Genomic DNA, 22987 nt, shown 5'->3' on the forward strand with positions numbered 1-22987 from the left:
GCTTAAGGCATTATTGGTGAATTACCTTTCTTTGAGGTGCACGGCAGAGACAGAATTTAATGATTTTGTAATTAAGCAAATGCCTTGAGATCACGTCTGTCTCATTCATTTTGCTGAAACTAATTTTCATGCATTTGTAAGCTAGTTTTATTAAGAAAATGGGGAAAGGTGCAGTATTATTATTTAGGCTGAGCTGTGGCCACCTGCCTCAAAGATACTGTAGGTGTTTGAAATATTTGAATATGCCTATCTACTGTATCTTCTTACAGGCTACCCTTGTTGGCAAGGTGTTTCCTCTCAAGTCTGCATCAGGGTGGTTTGAAATTCTTCCATGCAGAATGAGTCTCCAGTTTTTTGTTGCATTCAGTACATTGTAATGATAAAACTGCTGCAGTGAGTGGAATAAATTCTGGATTTGCTGGACAGTCACTGTACTTTTCTCTATTTTTTTTTCTGTTTTGTTTTGTTGCTGTGCTTATGTGACTTACTAGTAACTGTAATTTCTAGTTCATTGTTTTGCTTACATCCACAGTGTGCCCTTCAAGTGTTCTAAATGTTGCTGGGTAGTTGCTTAAGTTTTGAATTGCATGTGTTTCACTGACTGTTAAGACCAGAGTGTCATACTCAGAAGGGCTTAAAAGTATTAAAAGATTTTTATCTAACAATGGATGTTGTATGCAATTAATTTCCTCAGCATTGCTTGATTCCCTTTGCCTTTGATTGTAGACTGTTTAGTAATGTGCTTTTGTAAAACTATAAACCATGGTTTTATCTTTTTCTACAGTCCTCTCCTTTTTTTTGATACTATAGATACTTGAATGCATATCAAAAATAAACATTGAAGGAGATGCCTGATGGAAAGAGTCAAGTAGGGAGAGTGAATTTTCTCATTAAAGTTGCAGCAATTACTGTTTAAATTAGTTTTGGGAATGAATTCCTCTGGAAGGACAATACTGTTGACATAAATATCCTTGCAACAGTGAAAGGAGCATAATTTTGCTTACAAATATATTTAAATTCAGAAGAGAAACAGTTAAATTTTGCATTAATGAGTGTTTTAGTTGAAATTACGTAGAATGCATTCCTAAAGCAATTTTAAATATATCTGGTTTCCCTTCAGAACTCCTCTTGTTCAAAATAGTCTGTTTTCTGTGAACTGATGAATATAGATCTTAATATGAAGGTCTTTCTTCAAAATTTCTGATTGAAACTAATTTAAAAATTCAAAGTAATTCTTACAGAAGGAAAATTCTTTTTTTGTCAGATGTTCTGCCCAGGTGAAGAGTTATAACATGGCAATTATGAGATGTTTAATCATATTAAAAAGCTTGAAGACAAAATTCTGAATTCAGTCTTGAGTTCTGTAATGATGTCTCCTCTTGTTTGAAAGCAAAAGTTAATTAGCAGAGAGCAGTTAATTGTAAAGTACGTCACCTGTGTAATGAAATCATAATACTGGTTTAGAAGATTTGTTGTGTGATTTAAGTCTTCAAAGATACAGAGAATAAACCAATTATTTAGTCCTTGCTGTATTTCTGAAAAATCCCATTTAGGTTAGGGACATCATGGTGTTTACTTGCATTCTTAAGCAAGACTGAGCTGTAGGAAAAAGGTTGGATGAACAGTAGAGGGGGATAATGCAACATGTAACCCTAAAGTATCGCTAAATAGAAGTACATTAACAGGTATTAGTCAGTATCTCATCATCATTTTTAGTAATTTTTCTGTTAAGACACAAATTTCTTCTGTTTAATCACAGTCTATTAGTACTTGATTTAGAGCTGAAACATATGAATGGACTATAAATGTATTTACATTTTATTTTTCCATTTCTCTCTAAGAAAAAGTTCTAATTTCAAAAATATGGCTTTAGAGAAAAATTCATCCTTTATTAATCAATGCCTACTTTTATTCTGCCTTTTTAAATTAATGTAGATGGCTACCCAAAGTATCCCAAAGAATTATTCACAATAAATGCATTTTTATATCTAAATAAATAATTCAATTTAATCACTTGTTTAGTTCTATGGAAGATAATACAGTTGCTCTGCTTTGCCTTCTAATTACTGTTTTTTTCCAAAATTGGCACATATGGTTGACCAAAATAATTTAATTTATGCCCCTTTGTATAAATGACTTTTCTCAGTGCAGAAGAAAATGATATAAGCTGTATTCCTTTAGGCTAACTTATTTCAACAGAATTCTCGTTCCAGAAAATATATTCTACATTTTTTAGGATACTAATTAGGAATTGTTAATTTTCAAATAAGCATAAACTGTTTTCATCGTGAATTGGCCTGTTCAGTGTTAGTGCATATGTTAGAGCATTTGAAAATTTGGCATCTTGAAAAATATTTGTAAATGCTGTAATTGTGACTTGCTGATGGAAATGGAGAGTGAATCATCCATTTCACTTGCAAATTTAAGAAATCTCATTGCCATTCAAAGATATTAAAGCAAGGTTAAATTAGTTAAAGTGCTTATTCAGAAAATGAAATTATATTTAATCCATCTGCAGATATTACAGTGCTCATATAGTGATTGAATCCATAGTGGTTAACTTGGAGATTAGTTCTCAGTGTCTGTGAATGTTCATAAACAGTGTGAATAGGATGTTTTGGGGAGCAGAGAAAACAAGTTGCTGATGACTGTTCTGGCATAACTAGGAAGTCAATAATGTCCAGGGGGATGACAAAAGAAATGCAGCATTTGCCTGAAGAAGCTATGCAGTGATACTTGGTATTGAAAAGGAGTTATGGCTTGACTAATAAATCCACAGTGGGCATGGGAAGCCCATGTTTCAATTCAATTGTAGAAGTTCTGTAGTAATATTTGGGTCTGAAATGCTTTGGATAATGAGTAAGTATGTATATATGAGGAGGAATTCCAAAGAGCACTTGTTTGCTTTTCACTGGAAGTGTGGTAATCCTCTTGATTTTCCCAGAGAAATCAAATGCTCTTCATTTACTGTGTTTCTTTCCTTAGCTAGAGCTAAGAATTCTTCTAGGTAGTACACACTGATTAGTGTATGCTGACTAACTGTATTTCATGGTTTCACCAGCTTCCTCTTTCTCTAACAGATAGATGCATGTCTCTAAATTATCTGACCATGCAGGCACTGGTTTTCCAAATATGATGGATAAAATGTAAAGAATGACTATTTGAATTTTTGTTGCTAAGCTGTCAACTGCAGGAAAGAAGTAGTAGTAATGGTGGGTGACTTTGCCCTGTCTGTAGGCATGTTTCCCTAACAGCTTTAATAGTGTGGAAGCTTAATGCAAACTTTCTGCATGAAGGTTGTCTCCTCTTTTTCATTTCGGTTCCCAGAGCTGTACCTTCTCTGTTTGCCATTTGATAAGTAGAAGGCATCATTAATTAGATAGGCACTCCTTTAATTTTATTGTTTGTGACCAACTTCAGATCCAGTTACAGACCCAGTAAGAGGTGATGCATTTTTACTGAATTGCAACTGGTTCTTGTACTGAGGAGTTACCAGGGTGAAGTGGCAGTCCTGCAAAGCTCAGCATAGATAGAAATAGAGCACACAATTATGGGTAATATTACAATTCTCCATAGTGGCCACACAAAACCTAAATGAAGTTATAATTAACTGCAGTTAACTGAAAAATTGCCTTTGTAAAATAAAGCTGTTTAGTTAAAAGCTTCAACTTTTTATCATATATTCCTAGATCACAGTTTTTCGGTTATTTTATCAGACCTATTTATTCTTGACATTAGAAGAGTTATATTTCTTTTTCTTCCTTCTCAGCAAGCAAATTTACCTAGGCAATAATTCATATTGCAGTTTACTCAATAAACAGAGTACATTTTGAGAAACACTGCCTTTTAAGAACTGCATCTGATCCAATAAACCAAATTATATAATAATAAAGTATGTCACTGATGTAAACAAATACCAGATGGGTTGTAAAGGATCAGTGGAAATAGACTGAGATAAACACTGCTGTGGTGTACTGTCAGTCACTAGTAAAGCTCAAAAAAGGGATTCCCACTGCGTGCCTGAATCCTGGAGGGTTCCACCTTCATGTTTGTTTTTCTCTTGCTTTAAGTCTCACTCTCTTTAGAGAGATTAGATTTTTAGATTAGATTAGATTTAGATTTGATTTTTTTCTTCCCTCACTAGCTCCCCATTATTGCACTTTCAGATCCAGTGTTTGGCTGCTTTTCAAAGTGTAACAATGTAAGCCAGCAAGGTTTTGCTAATGGAAATCAGGTGTTCCCAGGGAAGGAGTGTGGACCTGTTGAGGCATGGGCACTGGGGAGGCTGGGACATTGCTTTCTGTGTTTTGGGATGTGGGAGTGGGCTCATCTCTCCTGTTATTTTCCCACCCTGAAGGGGTGGATGTTGTTGCCTGTACCAGACCCAGCTTCCTCCAGGATGGATGTACATGGTGACAGTAGGATATTTTTCCTCTTCAGATAGGAATGCTTTCACAACAAGGCTCTTTCAGTTATGGTCAGTTCGAGATAGAGTTTAAAGTGTGTTTCCAATATTGATTGAATTATAAGGCTTTTTCCACACAGTTAAAATCCAGAGGATGTTGTTCTGTATTTAAGATGTCTCCTACCACTTCTGTAATAAAAAGTTTTCTAATTGTGTGTTCATTGACATTTTATCTTGTCTTTAGATACATGGTCTAGTGGTGGACTTGACAGTGTGAGGTTTGTGGTTGGACTCAGTGATCTTAAAGGTCATTTCCAACCTAAACAATTCTATGATTTGCTTATGTGTTGTATTCTACACTGTCAAATTTATAATAATATTTAAATTAGCACATCTCATTTAGCATTCCATCAGGAGGGATAGTGAAGTATTGTATTTGGAGGATATCCACATTTTTGTGGCTTTACCTGGTTTTATATGTGTGCCACCTAGATCTCTATTTTCTTTGTTCATTTGTTGAATCTGAGATTTCTTAGTTCATGCAAACTTCTTTACACCTTTTAAATCCTGCTTAATACTTGAACTGAAGTGGCAGAAGATATAAGGGTAGATATTTTGAAAAAACTTGACTTTCAGGTGGCTCTGTATACTCCAGATGGAGTCTTAATAAAATCTGAACATGAGAGTGCATTACTCCCAAAATCCAAAATAAATGTTCCTGTAACACTCTTCAAAAGGTTTGTTCAAAATACTTCAAACAGTTTAGAAAAAATAGTGAAGTAACACAGTGCAGGCACATTTTCAGCAGTTAATCTACAAATACCATGTCTGAATTATGAGTAATGATGGCTCACTCTTTATTATTAGCCAACTATAAAATGCAGGTTGGATCATAGAAACAGAAATGTTTTGTCTCCTTCAGAATGTAGAGATGGATTTTATTGGTAGAGAGGAGATGCAGTCAGGATGGTTTAGCTAAGAAAGGTTTGTTGTTTTGTCATGATTACTAAGCTTTTATTTGTGGATCTATCAGCCTATTTGACATCACCAGGCGTGCCAAATTTGAGTTATCTTAGGAGCTGTATAAAGAATAGAATGTGCCCATTTTAGCTGCCTGTTCAGGTTAGAATTTACTTGTGTAAATACTGAAATTGGGTAGGGTGAATTTGGGCACTCTTTAGGTGTTTTATGTATTAAAAAGTATAGTTAGTTTACATAGATGAGTTTCTGGCTGCAGACTTTTATTTTCCTTGTTTTTCTTTTAGAGATAATAGAAAAGAGCCACTTCAGATCCTTCAGATCTGGAGACTTCTCCATTTTCTCTGTGAGGCTTCTGAGTCTGACATAGCTTCTTTGTCAACACCTAATGAATACAGAGTTTTTAAAGTACATATCTTAAATTTTTAAGTGTATTGACTGAAATATTATCAAAATCTTTGCAGAAAGTATGAAGTCTAGTTAGCTTCTTCATATTTAATGCAGTAAAATCAAACCTTATCTACATATAGACACTGTACACACATATACCAGAGGCATGCAGATATGCCTAATCTTGATTGCATCCAAAAGTTTTCTTTCTAGAAGCACATGCCTTCCAGCTGTGGGTATGAATTAGAATTGTGTTGCAGAAAACCAATACCTTATTTACAGGAAGTATATTTTCTTGATTTCTTCTTCTGGGAATTAATTTCAATAAGAAAAACACCTGTCATCTTCTCTGACAGCTGACGACAGCTTTAAGATCACTGAGTGACTAAGATGACAAGCTTTCCTTACACATCAACACATCAGGCTTTTATTACTGTCTTGGGTATGCAAGAAACTTTTATTAAGTGGTCTTTAACAAGGACTCATCCTGTTTGTCAGTTCTGTGACATGATTTTTATGAAGGAAGGGGTAAAGGCCCACGTCAACTGAAGATGAGGAGATTGCAGTAGGTATTGCCTGTCTGTGTTCCGTGAAGCTTGTCTGCAGAGAAGATGGAAAGATGGAAACAGATCAAAGGGCATGTTTTTTCATCACAATTCCTGATGGGGATTAGGCAAGTTTATATGAAAATTCAAACATTGTTAGTCAGAAACTGATTGTTCAGACTTGGGAAAAAATTTTCTCGTGAAGAAACACAGCTTTTATTTTTTTCCCCGTAGAGAAGATGAATTATTGTAGTTTTATTACTGTCATGTTTAACTACTGTAAATTTACAACCATGCTCTGTTGAATGGGGAAATTACTAAAAGCACTGTTGAAGCTTCTCTTGAGTCTGAAACTTGCCTTTCATGTATTCAAAAGTTTGGGGAAATTCACCACTTTGTTTCATTATATTCTCTAATAGTCTTCAGTATCTCCTTCAGAGAAGACCCATCCTCTATTCTTCATTAACTGGTAAAGTAATATGGAAATGGAATGTGTTGTATTGTCTTTTTTTAACATTTTAGCAGGAAAATCTTGGCAAAATGTGCCCTGCACTGTATTTTTCCTAATATTTTTCCAGGTCAAGTTAACAGTAAACAGCCCTATTCCAGCTTCCTTATAGAACTACAAATTCTCCTATGGCACATTCATGTGTTAAGACTGGAGAAAATTAAAAATCCCTACATTTTCCCAGCATTTTCCCTGGGATTTAGGGTCTTCCTAAACAAACATTAAATACTAAAGGATTAGAAATCATTCAAACAGTATAATTAGATTCCAGCCCCAAATCTAGATTTGTATTTTTCACTTATGTGCTCAGGTGAACGACAGGCTGATCTTTAGGAAAAAAAATGGACAAGCCTGAGTTTATCACTGGAAAAACAGCCACAGAAATATTACTCTCTGTGATTTTTCTCATGCCTCCATGGAGAGACTTGGGCAGAAGCTGCAAATGCAGTTTTTTACTACTCCTTATTTCATATATGAATCTTGGCCATATGCTCTGAGTGGGTTTGAAATCACTTAGATTTGATTTTTTGTTTATGTTTGTTATTATGCAGTAAGCCATAGCACTGAAAACATGTTCTTAAGAAAATAGTGCAGTAGGTAATTAGTGGGAGAAATATTTCAAAACAGTATTTTTAATATGTTGCTTAATCTGTATGGTGACTAGCATATTTGTTTGATTTTTAATGCATTCTCATTGTTTACCCATATTTGCCTCATCATTTCATGTTGCCAATAGTTGGTCAATGTTACTATTTTAAATTTAAGGAAATTTTGATGGGATTTTGGATGTTACATATTTTTATATATTTTTTGTTTTATTAATATAAAGATTTTCTTTTTTTTTTTTTTCTCATCTAGAAAGGTCCTAAAGGAAATCTCTGTTGGAAACCTAAAGCCTAATGAAACAGTTGAAGCAAATCTGGAAGCACAACTACTCTCCAAATTAGACCATCCAGCCATTGTCAAATTTTATGCAAGCTTTGTGGAGCGAGATAGTTTCTGCATTATCACTGAGTATTGTGAGGTGAGACTGAAGAAATTTGAAAACATATGTGTTTTAAAATAGGGTCTTCTAAGATGCCATTTTATAAAATGTTTTAGTTTGAATTTTAGTCTTTATTTGTTGCTTATGACGTCATCTGCTACTTGTTAGGTGTGTTCCTTTCAGATAAGGAATGTTACCTGCTCATATGAGACTCATAGACAAATAAAGCACAGAAGAAGAAATAGGTAATTTTAAGTGCAAGTTCTTTTGGTCTTACAAGGGCTACAAGAAAGGCTTAAATGCAGACACACTGCCAGATCTGTGGGAGAACTCAGAAGGGTTGTACCACTTGTGTGTGATCGACGAGAGGGAAGGAGATTGTGGGCGTGGGGGCATGAAATAAAATCTGGTACAAATGAGGAAGGGAAAATTCACTTGTAGTTTGGAGGTGATTACAAGAAGCTTAAGCCTGATCACAATGTTGTTGGCAGCAACTTTGGTTTTATAAAATGAAAAACAGTGGGAGTCAAAGACCGGAGTGTAGTGGATACAACAAATATTAAAGCAGGATTTTCTACAGTATAGTTACCATTAATTTTTTGACTGCAGCATTTGGTTTAAGAACATTTTGCTGGAAGCTGTCGTAAAGCTTTCAAATAAGAATTTAAGCATATTTAAGCCAGTTTTTTAGTAGTTTATATAAAACAAGCTCCTACTTTGTATTAAATATAAATGTGCTCTTTAAAAAAATCTGTCATACATAAAGTGATCTTTTTTATGAAACTGTGAAGCAATCTCTTCAGTTGTGCTTTGCTAGACATGCTGAAAAGCTTTGGAAGATAATGAACTTAGACTGCTGGGTTACCTGCACACAAATGAGATTTGACTTCACTAATCACACTTCTTCAAGAATTTAGCTTTCATGGGAATAATTAAACAAGTACCATTTCTATCATTTATTTCTGCCTTGGAAGCTTTCTTTAATGATAGTCAAATGCATATTTATTGCTGGGATATTTAAAAATTAAATCTGAAATGTTCAGTTCTGTGATACAATCTGAGTATTTGTCCACTATTTTAACACACTCAGAAGCCTTTTGTGCCATTCCTTGAATGTCTGACAGCTGGGGTTTGAGAATATTGTCAGCTCTTTGAGGAGATCCAGAGCTCAGGACTGGAGGATTATTCTAACTCTTCAGCTATTCCCATCCAATCATAGTTTTTTCTCTACTAGCAGTACAAAGTGACCCAATACCAGATCAGTTAAACATGTAGGAATAAAGGAGCCTATTTCAGTAGCACTATAGTGTCTTTTCTCTATCCCTGCTTTTTACTTTTTTTTTTTTTCCCCATTTGGCATAAAGTTATAGGTGAATAAGAAAGAGCATGATGGCACAGTAATCACAAGCATCGCTCCTTGGAGCTTTGGGGGTTTTTTATGCAGGCAATATAAACTACCTTGCATGAAAATGTTTTGGAACAGGGATACCTGAGAATCTGGGAGTCAGATCCTCAAACAGGTGTGAATGTATTACAGCAAGGCAGGTAAAGGAAGACAAAATGGATTCATTAGCTATGCACTAAATCTTTTCAGTTTTAGTCTGCTAGGTGAGGTCAGGATGACACCTGGCCCAATAGGATGTGCTTCTGACTTTCCCCCAAAGGGCAGGTTCTGTGGTATCATTGCATTTATGCCATTACAATATATTTCATCAAATGCTCAGTACACAGCAAAGTTGCACACAGTGCTATAGAGTTTCTTTTCTATTTTAGTCAGAGTGTTTCCAGAAGGTATACTGTGGCATTTACTTATCTATAACCTGGTGAGATTTGGGTGTTTTGACCTAAAAGATGCCTGCTTAAACCATCCATAAATTGAGAATGAGAAAAATGTAGTGCTACCTGATCCTTGCTTGGAAGTCTAGTACGTTCAGTTTCTCATGCATAGAATAATTACCAGATTGGCAGTAATTGCTACTCTTGGGCAGGCTCAAAACAAAGAGCACACATTAAGTTGGCATGGAAACAGAACTACCCCCCTGAGCTCTACTCTGTTTTCTCCAAAGTACTGTGACTTATTCATTAGCCACGGTGCTTTGTTCATTCTGGCGTGAGTGGCATGGAGGGAGCCTCCAGTGCAGCTGCCCCGTGCTATACCTTGTTCTGTGAAAGAAAACCAGTGACATTGGTCTCCATGGCTCAGCTTGACATCTTTCATTATAACTCAATTCAATGAAAATTATAGAAAAGTATATTTGTTCTGTTTTGATCTTACTTGTAGAGCTTCTTAGATACTTTCCCCAAATCAAAATCTTATGGGTAATATAAACATTCTCAGCTAAGACTGGTTTCAAACAAAAATGCCTTAATGAACCTTGGATTTAATTTTCTAGTACAAATTTTACTTCAATAATATATAGTTTTCACAAAGGAGTGTACTTTTAAAATTGCATCATTTTAATGTATTATAAGGCAGAACTCCTTGTACTTTTCCCCCAGACAATTATTTATGTCTCTTGACTGCGGTCTCAGCTGTGATGTGAGTACACATATGCTAAGGAAATCTGAGCAAAAGGAATAACTAAAGCAGTCAATGCCTGTTCACGTTATCAGCTCTAGATGCTAAGCTGTTTTAGATAATTTACTGGTGTGTTTGATACTCTGATATTTAAATAGAAACTGCAGCTTGGAAACTCCATATGTACTTAATTTGTTAAATTGTTGAATTTCTCATGAACTTCATTAGACTGACCTTCCAAAATGCAAAATTGGGTTAACAATTTTTTTTTTCAGCGTTTTCCAGCAGCAGTACTTCAGCAAATCTTTTATGATGTGTTTTTGTTTTCCTTTTTTTAGACAAAAAATCAAGGGTAAATTAATTGTAGGACATTGAGGCCACTCTTCTTTGCTTGAAGATAAAAAGCTATGCAGTTATGTGAGGGCACATGCAGTGCATTATTCAACTGCTTTTGTTCTCCTTAGACCTTTTACAGGAATTGTCCCTCAGCTTCAGAGTATTCACTGCCATAACTCTGTAGGTGCTACATTTATTTTACTTTGTGTTTTTCATGGCAATGTGTTATTGTGAGAGGGGACACATTGGGACAGGGAGAAAAGATGATCAGAGCCTGCTGCACTTCATCAGTCCTCACCAGGATAGTACACAGTCCCCTGAGGCCAGCAGCCAGCTGACACATGTTTGAGCACCCCCTCAGTCCTGGGCTCTGGATGGGTTGGGGCTTCTGTCTGGAACAGTTTATTTTATAATAATGACTCATTGTTTTCGAGGTGCATGAGTAGCCTCAGCCACAGCCCATCTGGCTGCCATGCAATGGGGTACCCAGCAAGAGTTTTTCTTTTCTTCTTCTCTGCTGCAAGCAACCAGGGGGAAGCTGCTGAGCATTTGGAGTTGCAAAGGGGAAGCAGCTGCTGAGAGTCCCAAGTTCCCAGAAGAGTTTCTCTCTGGGCTGCAGTAGGGTGGCAGATGGAGATCTGAACCCATATTCCCTTCCCTAGTGTACAAGATGATTCAGACATTTCAATTAAAAAATTGCAGGACATTATCAGGGAACACATTTTTGATAGATGACAAAACAGATTTGCTTTGTTTTAACACACTCACTTTGGAATGTTGTAACTTAGAACCAGAAATTACTGTAAACTTATCTCAGAAGCATGTGAATATATAGATCTGCAAGGACAGAATCTGCTTATTTTGTAGCAGCACTATGAAGCACTGTGGTGTTGGGAACAGAAAAACAAGAAATGCTGAAGACATCATAAAATGGTGAGAGTCAACAGTGCAGAGGAATACAGGGATGATGATGGAAAATGATGGTACTGGTACCGTTGTACAGGCAAAATAGTTTCTTGTATATGGCACATAAAGCTTCTGATTTTATGTAGAATATATAATGTAAAATAATGATTTATGGCTAATAAGCTGTCCTGATGTAATTAGTCACTAGAATGTAATCAGAGTCACAGTCCCTTTGCTCTGGGGTTAGCTACCTCAATACATTGCTTACCATTAATGTGTGTGCATTCTTGTAGATGAAATTAATTTATTTTATAAACTGGATAAACAATCAGTTGACAACCACCTGTATTTTTTTGGGCAAAAAGAATGGGTTTCCTGGAAGTCTCAAAATCCTCTTTCATTGTGTTGTTGTACAGTTTTCAAGTAGTCCTTTTCTGGATATATTTTCTGGTTTATTGGCACTCCCTGCTGTGTGTCCTATTGTTCCATTCCCAGTGCTACTTCAAGATCAATTGTTGTTTTTATGAAGTATCACAATAACACAAGCTACGTATTCTTGAAGCTTTAAATCTGCTTTGTTTCTGGCAAAAGTTTGGAAGAGGGCAAAGTATCATAATTAGAGAGACCGTATTTTAATTCTTAAGAGAACAACATGGTTGCTTTGATGCTGACGTGATTATTATAACATAATAAATGAGTGTCACTTGAGTGTGCAATGTTTGACTGGAGTGGAAATGCTTTTCTCAAGTTTATTAATTTAGTCAGACCGGTTGGGGCAGATTAATTTTACCTACCTAAGTGTCTATGTCATAGCCAGTCAATGTAGGCCCTCATCATAAATCTTTGCAGAGAAACAGTGTTTCTACAACATGATCCATCCCTTCCAAAGGTAGACAACCAGATGACAGAGATAATTACACTAAACAGGTGTGTTTTCCTTTGTGTTGCCTGTAAACGTTTGGGTTCAGCTGCTCAAGTTGGGTGACATGAAGGAAGAACAGTTGGAAACTTTGGCAATCTTGTGTAACACTATAAGAAAACAACAAAGTGAGACTGGTTGATAGCATTTTGATCCTCACTTGTGTATGCTTTTGGAGCTGGGAGATTTCAGGATTCACATGCATATGTTGATTTTACAGATCTACATGACAGGATGCCTGAAGGCCTAAGGAAGTGGGGTCCTGTACTATGATGGAGATAGCATTTTGAAAACTTACTTTAAATGTACAAATATGTTGTGATATTTTTCAGGGTGGAGACCTAGACTTTAAAATTCAAGAGTACAGAGATTCTGGGAAGATGTTCACTCAAAGTCAAGTAATAGACTGGTTTATACAGCTGTTACTCGGAGTCAACTATATGCATGAAAGGTACAGTCATTTGATATGGGAGCATTTAGCTTGGGAGGGGAGTGAATGGACTTACTGACTAGTTGGAAGTATTCAAACAGAAATGAAAGTTCTGTTCACCAAACATTGTTAATTTATGTCAGATACTTCAAGTGTAATTAATTATCTACCCTGCAGGATCATTGTGCATTACCTCTTTTAGCAGGACAATAGTAAATGTCTTCCAGCATTTAGACACGCTTTTTTTTCAGAGCCAAATGGAAAATGGAACACAGTAGAAATAGTTTAATATTCTTAGAAGAAAATGGATTAAAGGTTGAAACAAAGTCATCTTTTTAAAGGGGAGTCAAGAAGCCTGTCCTGCACGTATTTAATGTGAAGCATCCAATAGATAGAAGCTTGATGGACTCCCAGTAAAATCAGTGGAGTTACATACAGGCATTCTTTGAGATGTCACTTTTGACAGCACATCAAAGATGAACTTCAGAAATTACTGCAAGTCATCCAGGTATGAGGAGATCACACATGGTTGGAGCAGGGGTAGTGTATATAGATGAATATCCACTGGTCATCTCCATGAGTTTAGCTGTTGCCTGCAGTGTGATTTATCTGGCTGACTGCAGTGATAGAAAGATTTCCCTTATTGCCAGTGTGTTGAACATGTAGACTGCCTGTCTGATCCCTTTCTGCATTATCTTTTGAAAAGATTGGGAAAAATTTTCTTGCCTGAATTTTAGGTGCAACCAAGCAATAGGTAGAGAGGTCACCTGTTGTCAAGAGCAACCGTTCCTGAGTTGAACTGAAGTTAAGTGTGTGGGAGGCATTTGACCTAAACTGATGGATGCCTAATGAGTTTTTTGCCTGTGTCAGACTGTAGAGGGAAAAGGGCAGAGTGAATTGCTGTCCAAGATGCAAGAGCATTTTTGCTCTTAAATGCCAATTTATCTAGGCCTTATACATGAAATGCTGCCCTGCCAGTGATGGGAGGACACAAAAAAAACTCTCTTGGGATGGTGTGCTCTTCAGCATTCACCTCAGGCCAAAAGGACAGAGGGAAATGGACATAAAAATCCTGACAGTTTAACTAAACTAGCAGTGTGATTTAGTTTCTTTTTCTCCTTTGAACTTCAATTTATCACATTTCATTAAAATTTTGGTCCCCTTTTGGCAAAATCCTTGCTTTAACATGCATGTTTAGAAGATGCATTGTGCAGAATAATTAAAACTTGACAGTTTTGATTTATATATATTTATTTGTATCTTGTGTTTTTTGGCTGTATGTATATAACATTTTCCTTATTAGTATAGAGTCAAACAGTAGCTTAAATGGAAAAGATTAGGCTTAAAAGAATTTAAAACTACCTACAGAAATCTGAAATACTAAAACATCATAACAGCCCTCTGTTTCTGTGTAGAAGAGTCATGCATGATTTCTGCTCTACTGACATGGAAAAAAGCTCTAATATAAGTTTGAATTATGTTCTAATGCAAAAAAAGCTTTTCCCTAGAATTAGAGGCTTAAAGTGTTTACAGCCTGTGGGTTGGTCCTTCCCCATGCCATTCCTAAGAAAACTCAGATTCTGTGGATATGAGGGTTTTTTTTTCCCAGAGCAGCAAAAATTATTACTTATGGTTTTAAACATAGACTATTCACTTATCCTTCTTGCACAACTTTAGTTCCAGACTTTTTGAAAACTCTTATGCTAGAAACTTAATGTATTTTTTTTTTTTTAATTTGAAACTTAAAAACAAAGTTATCTAGAAATAAGCAGATTTAATCCTTACCTGTCTTTGATATAAAGAAAGGGAGAAGTAAGAGAGATAACACAGTTCAGTGGTCTTATCTCCATGGAGACCTTTGGCATGAAACCATCCTGTAGTGTCTCGTAGTACACATAGCCCGTTGCATGTCAGTGCACAAGATGAATCCCACAGCAATCAGGCAATGAGGCCATTGATTAATTTAACCTCAATTTGAATAAGGCTGACCATTGTGTTACCCATCATTTTGCTAACCTTTATGAAAAATTTATGAACATAGATTTTTATAAGGTTACTCTTTATGCAAATAGCAGATAATACAGGGTTCAGACTTACACAGAGCCTCTTACTCTTCTGCAGACCTCTTCAGGCAGAGGAAGAGAAATTAATTGTGCATGATTTCACAGCAGTGATGTACTTCAGCTGTCCTCAGCTTCACTTGCAGCTCATTCTGTTGCAGGCAAAGTTTCATTCAAGGAGGCTGCCACTGCTCAGGGCTTGCCCTGTTCTTCTGTGACTTTGGGCCAGCAAGCAGGAACTCTGCAGAACATAGATATGGGTATATTTACAGTCCAGATTTGAAACTGTCCTCAAGTGTTAATTTCTACCCAAAATAACTACTCAATAAACACTTCACTGTCCATCAAGTAAAGTTTTGCTGGAGCCCAGTTAATTCATGTTGCCTTCATAGGTCTGTCTTTTCCTCCCATGAAAACGTTGCTCTCTTTCTTTAACTGGATTTACAGTGCAGGGTTGATATTAATTTCTTTCTAGTATTAAAGAATTCTTTTCAGGTAAGATTTCAGCTGGTACCTTGTTTATCTTCAGACATATCATAGCAGAATAAGTTGCATTGAAGTGAGAGATATCATCATGGAAAGTTGAAAAAAATAATCCTAAATATTTGTCATATTAATATATGGAAGCATCTTATAATTTTTGGTAATGCAAATGAAATACATAACATTTTCATCAATATGTTGCAAGATTAGAGTAGCATTACATTATAATTCAAACTTATGTGATCCAAACATCTTTTTTCATCTCCTTTTCAATAATATGCTACTGAAAGCTTTCTGGACCATTCTTTTACTTCAATATACCTGTTATTAAAATAATATATATTCAGGAAAGTTTCAGGTTCAAAAAGGCTGTGGTTATATTTCTACAAAGAAATACTATTAAAAGAAGGTTGAAATCCACCAATTCTCAGCAACAATGTGAAGAATAATTTAACTCAGTGAAAGCAAATTCTTTTAAAGACTTTGTGTGATGAATGGTAAGGAAGTCCTTATGAATCTCAATTAACACAGCAAGATTTCTGTTAAAGTGTGTGTATGTATATATATAGACATATATATACATACTTATGAAAGATTAATAAATATCACCTTAGTTTAATTTCCTTACTGATGTGTTGTATGAGTGTATGTGTATTGTTCACAGAAGTTGTCAAATAGAGAACAAATTATTTATAAACAATATTTTATAAATATGGGTGGAGGAATATTGAATAAAAGTTTCATTTTTCCCAATGTGCAAACCTTTTTCTAATGAAAGGTATTACTTGCAGGACAAAAAAAATGAAAGAAAAAGAAGTGAAAAAAGTTTACTATAAGAAACATGAAGAACTCTTTTCCTTCACCCATAAAATAGAAATTTTTTGTTTTTCATGCCCAGTCTCTGTACATACTGCAATGAAGCCTAGTATTATTTTTCATGGTTTTTTTCTATTTGTGAACTGAGTGTATTAAATTGCATATTTTTTTTCTCCTCTTGCAAAAAATATTTTCATATGAGTTGTGGACAAAATTGGGTATTCAAATTGTGCTCTAGAATGCATATGTTCTAATCTTGGAAATAATTTCATTATGTCAATGCCCAAGACTTTTATAATTAAAATTTGAGATAATACTTGAGGATTGCTCAAAAATTTGAAATTGAGTACCATATTTGGTTCTTCTGCCTTCAAAAATCTTAGAGCATCAGTTTCTTTCTTTACATGATCCAAATGGCTGAATGACTACTGTATTTGCATTAGCAAATACTGTTTCTGTAGCCAGTATGTACCAAGTGCTATTCTAACCTCCTCCTGAGCAGAGCTGATGACTAATTCTGTGTGTTAGTAATAATTTCAAAAGTGGATGAATTCTAGTTTAGGTGAGGTTATAGGCAGCAATGCTTTTGGAAGCTTTATTAACAAGAATTAATTTAGAATATGTTTTGTATACCACATACAAGAGAGATACTTTGTTTTCCTAAGGGGCTACAGAATTACTGTTATACATGTAGACTTACAAAAATTAAGAAGATTCTGTATATCCTTACATGGTGTGTAGCTTATAATGTTTTTTTTCAAACTCTGATGGAAAAATAAGTATGTAAAAGCTAATTGTTCTGCTCCTTTTCCTTTTCATCTTGTCTTTGTAAAGTTCTTTCATCTTCCACACTGTTAGTGTAAAAAATTGAACTGCTAGCTTAGGCTATATTCATATTTGCCTTTGAAGTAATAGGTTTGCTCTGTAGGAGTCTTCCCTTAGCTTTGAGAAGCTCTTATTGCTGTTTCTCTCATCCGCTATTCTCTTGTGAGGCATCTCATTCTCCTGGCAGAAAATAAGATGTAATGCTCTTAAGATGAGTCAGGTAGGAAGACTTGCCTTACTCCCTTCCCCTGCTGCTCATGCTATGTCTGTGTCTGTATTCTTCAGCTGGGATCCCCAGGTATATTTTTATTATCCTGCTTAGGCTCTCACCCTGCATAGGGGTGCCTGTGAATGCACCTCTGTGAAGCTCCTTAATGCCATTGTCCATGGGCTGTCACTGGCAGAGTTAGACTCTAGCAGGCTGGCCTGCTAGAGAGCTGGCCTTTCTAAAAAGGGCTGAAGTATTTAACTTCATGAAATACTTAATACATGGCTCTGAATGATTCCAGTTGGGTGAGGTTGAATTTCCTTTTCTATTCCAGACGGATACTTCACAGGGATTTGAAAGCCAAGAATATATTTTTGAAAGATAATCTTCTTAAAATTGGTGAGATTTCCATACTTTTTAAAGATATATTTTCATGTGATAGAACAGTCCAGCAGACATTTTGTCAATAAGGAGATTTAAAGAACATCATGTCTGAAATAGCATTTTGATTTGTAGTCAAACATTTATTTAACAGTCAGACACAGGAGAGGCAGTGAAATCTCTAGCCTTGAGAATGCTTCAAGCTTGGCTGGATCTGGACCTGAGCAGCCCCATTCAGCTTTGAGCCAGGAGTTTGAATCAGATGACCTTGTGAAGCCTCTTCAAACCCACATTGTTCTGTGATATTATGCTTCTGTGGTGTTTTTATTTTGAAGAATTACAGAAAATAGTTTTTCCCATCGTTTTTAAAAACTAGCAGATTTTTCTAGATGTACAGTCACTTTATCATGTGTGACAATAAACAAAAAATTATATGAATACATATATGTTTATATTATTAAATTATTGTTTCTACTGATATTTTTAGGAGACTTTGGAGTTTCTTGTCTTTTGATGGGTTCATGTGATCTTGCAACTACTTTTACTGGGACACCATACTACATGAGTCCAGAAGCACTGAAGCACCAGGGATATAATACAAAATCTGACATTTGGTGAGTAGCCATGCTATTTTGGTTGGATTAGGCATTTATCTCCTCTAAAACTATTTCAGGACATTAGGAACAAATGTTGCAATCTGAAGCCTTGCCCTTTGTGTTAAGAAGCATGTAGTTGGCTTTTATTCCAGGTTATCTGAGACTTTAAAGGAGAATAAGATTCAGGTCCAGTCTCTGATGTGATAGAGGATGATTGTAGACAAAGTTCAGGTTTTCCTAGGGAGGGGGAAATCTCTTTTTTTCTTGAATTGAGATAGATGAATTGAAAGAAGCAACTTTCTGTGAAACTTTAGATGGATGAGCAAAGAGTGATTCTGGCTGAGAGGATAGCAGAAGGACCTTCTTAGGAACTAAATTTAAGAACATTAGCTAATGTTAAAAGCAAGAAAGTATTTGGAAGTGGTGCTAAAATGAGAATAACTGTGGTGTTAGAGCAAAAACAAAAAGGCACTCTGTTTTAGAAGAGGCTCAAAGGTAGAAAGAAAAGTGTTAGTTCTGCATTTAGATGGCGCAAATTCTTGAGATCAGGACTTCTGAGGTGATGATTAAAGGATCAAGTTTGGGAGCTGAGGTCTATTGAAAGACTTTTGGAAACTTCTAGGTGTGCGGGTACTCTTCCAATTCTTCTAAGACGAAGAATGATTTTTTTGGAATTGCGAAAATATTTGGCTCGTTTATATATGTGTCCTAAAGCATTGCATGTTTTAAGATTACAGTTAAAAGTGTTGAGTTTTTAAATTTTGTTATAGTAATTTATTTAAGGGGTTTTGTTTCTTTTATGAGGTGTTTTGTTGTTGGGTTTTTTTTCTGTAGGTATGTGTATCAGAAGATTAATTTTTTTAATAAATATTTCAAACCAGGAAAGTTCCTTCATAAAACATTTGGCCCCTGAAATATAGTTTGATTGCTTGATAATTTACTCTAGCTTTATCTCAGTTCTGCCTTTTCAAAATATATTTGTGGCTGCAGGATATAATTCTAAAAGTAGAGAACAGCCATCTATATTTTCAAGTGGTAGCAACCATTTTTCACAGTTGACATATTCAGTCCACTCAACAGATATGTCAGGATTCTCATCTCATGGCCTTTGTAGCTGACTGCTATGGATTTGGTGTCAGATTCTCTCTTGTTCATCTGTAGCAAATATCAGGTAATACATGTAGTCAATAAAAATATATTGGGAGAAGATTTCAAATTAATAGACAGGGAAGCCTGCCTTTTGTGCTCTTCTACTGTAAGGAATAATTTATTTTATTGCAGTGCAAATAGAAAATAAAATACATTTTCTATTTGTGGTTACTAGTGTCAATCCATATAGATCATCCAAGGTGTACAGAGTAAGCATAATCAGAGTTTGGTCCAATACTTTTATAAATTCTGTGTTGATCACACTTTCAAAATTTACAAAAACACAGAAAAAAGCCCCCCATCCCAAACTCAGTAGCTACCAGCTTTCTGCTGTACTTTCTGCCTTCTGTGATCTTTCCAAAGCATTACCAAGAGCACTCACATGAGGATGAAACTGCCTTCAGCAGGAGCTTCTTGGCTCTCACTGTGGGGGCAGTAAGGAGGAGTTGTGCCCTGACTCAGTACTTCCCCAGCCCACAAACCCCTTTTTTATTGAGTCAGGAAACTCTTCTGATCAGGACTTGTGTTTGATTGATACTCTCATCTTTTAATCTTTGAATAATGATTCTATTTGACTATTTTTCCACTGTCCCCATTTAACAGGAGCCAAAAGACAAGAGGGCACTGAGCTCACAGGGGAGCCCACCCTGAAGGCTCCAGGTGGGATTAAGTCCTTGGGCCACTGTGCAGGAGGTTCTGATTCTCAAGAAGAATCAAAGACTCATAGAATGCTTTAGGTTGAAAGGGCCCTTAAAGATCATCTCATTGCAACTCCCCTGCTGTGGGCAGGGACACCTTCCACTAGATGAGGTTGCTCAAAGCCCCATCCAGCCTGGCCTTGAACTCTCTCTCAGTTTGAAGTTGTTACCCCTTGTCCTATGATTACATGCCTTTGTAAAATATCTCTCTCTGGCCCTCTATCACTTCATGTGCTGCAAGGTGCTCAAAGGTCTCCCTAGAGCCTTCTCTTCTCCAGACTGAACAACCCCAACTCTCTCAGCCTGAATCCATGGAAGGGGTGTTCTGGCCCTCAGATCATCTTTGTGTACCTCCTCTGGACTTGCCTCAACAGGTCTGCATCCTTCTCATCTTGAGGGCCCAGAGCTGGATGCTGTACTCCATGTGGGGTCTCCGAATAGTGGAGTAGAGGGAAGAATCTTCCTCAGCCTGCTGGTGACACTCTTGTGATGCAGCCCAGGATGGGGTTGGCTTTCTGGGCTCTCAGCATACATTGCCAAGTCATGTTGAGCTCTTTATCAAGCAACATCCTCCAAGTCCTCCGCAGGCTTGCTTTTCCATTCTCTGCCCAGTCTGTGTTTGTGACTTAAGTGCAGGACCTTGCAATTTGCCTTGTACTCCATAAGGCTGGCACAAGCTCACCTCTCAAGTCTGCCAAGCTCCCTCTGGATGACAGCCCTTCCTTCCAGCATGTCGACCATACCACGCAGCTTGTCAGCAAACTTGCTGAAGATACGCTCAGTCCCTCTGTCCATGTTGCTGACAGAGATATTAAATAGCATTGTTTGTTGACCCCTGAGGACTTTCAAAGAGTTACCCAAGTCTTCTATATGTAGATGAAGTGACATTCTCTCTTCAGACTTGTCTTCCTGATCTCCAGCAGGACTCAAAAATTCACACACAAAAATTTAGACTTATGAGTGTTCCCATGTTAAATGTAAGATAATGTAAAATACCTTCTGCAAAAGACAATTAGTGCTATCTCACCTTGTTATCATGATCCTCTCACTGTTCATTTCAGTTCATTGGAAAGACCTTAATTTCTGCTGCATTACTGATGTGCTCTAAAGAGACACTGTACTTTTCAGGTTCAATGAAATGTTCTGCAACTGGCTTTTCAAAACTGGCTTGAATATTCACAGTGCAGCAGCTGGTGCAAGAAGTATTGTCCTTTATAGCCCAAGGTCAATAGATGGGGGAAAAGCTTCATGTTTTACAGTTTTTCCCCATGGAAGTTCTGCAGTTGGTCTCAGAGAAGTGGCAGCATTTATGTTTTTCTTCAGTTGAAATGTCAGGGCTGTAGTTCTTTGTTATTCCACGCTTTATGTCAAATCTAAATTCACAGGAGGCAAATTAAAGTTGGCTCCCATGTTTTCCCCAGCATCCCTGAGCCTGGACTGGCTGGGCCATGAGAGAAAACCTTTGCAGATGACACAGTTTGGGGTTTCCTCCTTTCCAGACAAGAAGCTTCTTCAGGGAGCAGATCTCAGCTGGGCAGTTCCCCACCACTTCTCCCTGTGGGTGCTTCCCGCTGTAGCTCCGGCAGATGGAGCAGAGTCAGAGCGGTGCCAGCAGCTGAGCTGAGACAGAGAGAGCCCCAGAGGCCAGGCTGGGCCAGGGCTCAGTCACTGCTCTGTGTGTGTCAATGACTTAGAGGTTTACAAGCTATCTAATACTTATATAGATACACAAACAAAATAAATTAATTGCAAATAATTTTAAGACCATTCACTGGTAGCCCAGCCCTGTGTGACCCTGAGGCGCTGCTGTGTCGCTGTCCCAGTGTCCCTTCCTGCCCTCACACACCCTGTGGTGACACTGGTGTTGTTGAGGCTCAGCCAGCATTGCCGTGCCTCCAGTGCTGTGGCAGAGAAAAAGTGATGTCACAGTCACATGTAAATCCATTGTACTCCATCTTCTATCAAGTACTGTCAGAGTTTGGCAGATTGTCTTTTGTCAGATGATTTGTCTGTTGTGTTTGGGTAAATTGGGCTGCCCACACCACAGATCTTGAGGCTTTCATTTTATTGTGCTTGCTTGTCTGTGCTATTCCCCCATTTTGTCTTTTTCTTTAATATGAACAATCAAAAAATGGAGCAGTGTGAAGGCTGAGGGGATGGGGCTCAAGAAGACAGCACAGGGAGTTCTCATTTAAGGGCTGATGAGTGAGTATTGAGGAAATTAAATTCAGAAACATATTCCTTACAGACTCTGAAGCCAACGAATTCTTAAAACCTTCTGATATGATCAGACAAAGAGATATAAGCCTTAGAGGTATATGCATTTACATTATCTGACTTTTAAAGTTGGATTTAAAGCTAACTTGGATCTTATAACCTTTGAAGAATTGTAATGTTTTACCAAAGATCAGAAGATATTAAAAGGATGACAATATTTACGTAAGCAACTTAAACCTCGAAAAAACCTCAGGGTGGTTTCTCCTAAGAGGGAGGAGTTAGAGGTCTGTCAGTTGAGACTGGGGAGAACACACTGAAGCCTGTCCAGATGCTCCATTTTATGATGTAATTGAGCATAAGTAGCTTCAACATGAACTTGTCATGCCGCAATTTTGCTGAAATGATGTGCTCTTCGGGAACTTTGTCAAACCCATTCGTGAAGATAGGGAGTTGTCAAAGTAAATGTGCTGGCTGGCTGGTTTAATGACCATTTTAGAATTTTATAACATTGGCACTTATGCAGGCTAAAATGATAAAAGTAATTAAATGATATGTTTGGATCATGTGTGGATTGCTTATGGGAATTGGGAAGCAATTTCCTCCTGCTCCTCACAAGGTGCTTCAAGCAGAAATG

The 22987-nt window shown here is 36.8% G+C and overlaps 1 protein-coding gene across 7 annotated transcripts in view; it reads left to right on the forward strand.

The window, feature by feature from the left end:
- Nucleotides 1-22987, forward strand: part of NEK11 (NIMA related kinase 11) — an 82969-nt gene that overhangs the window by 9446 nt on the left and 50536 nt on the right. For 5 of the 7 annotated variants that reach the window (XM_077177653.1, XM_077177668.1, XM_077177684.1 and 2 more), the window contains 4 exons: nucleotides 7685-7850; nucleotides 12823-12941; nucleotides 17647-17711; nucleotides 18181-18307. In XM_077177653.1, coding sequence (XP_077033768.1) covers nucleotides 7685-7850; nucleotides 12823-12941; nucleotides 17647-17711; nucleotides 18181-18307 — 477 coding nt within the window. The remainder of the gene's footprint in view (nucleotides 1-7684; nucleotides 7851-12822; nucleotides 12942-17646; nucleotides 17712-18180; nucleotides 18308-22987) is intronic. The other 2 variants (XM_077177686.1, XM_077177678.1) reach the window with 2 other exon arrangements.

The sequence above is a fragment of the Agelaius phoeniceus genome, chromosome 1, assembly GCF_051311805.1.
Source record: "Agelaius phoeniceus isolate bAgePho1 chromosome 1, bAgePho1.hap1, whole genome shotgun sequence".
Lineage (NCBI taxonomy): Eukaryota > Metazoa > Chordata > Aves > Passeriformes > Icteridae > Agelaius > Agelaius phoeniceus.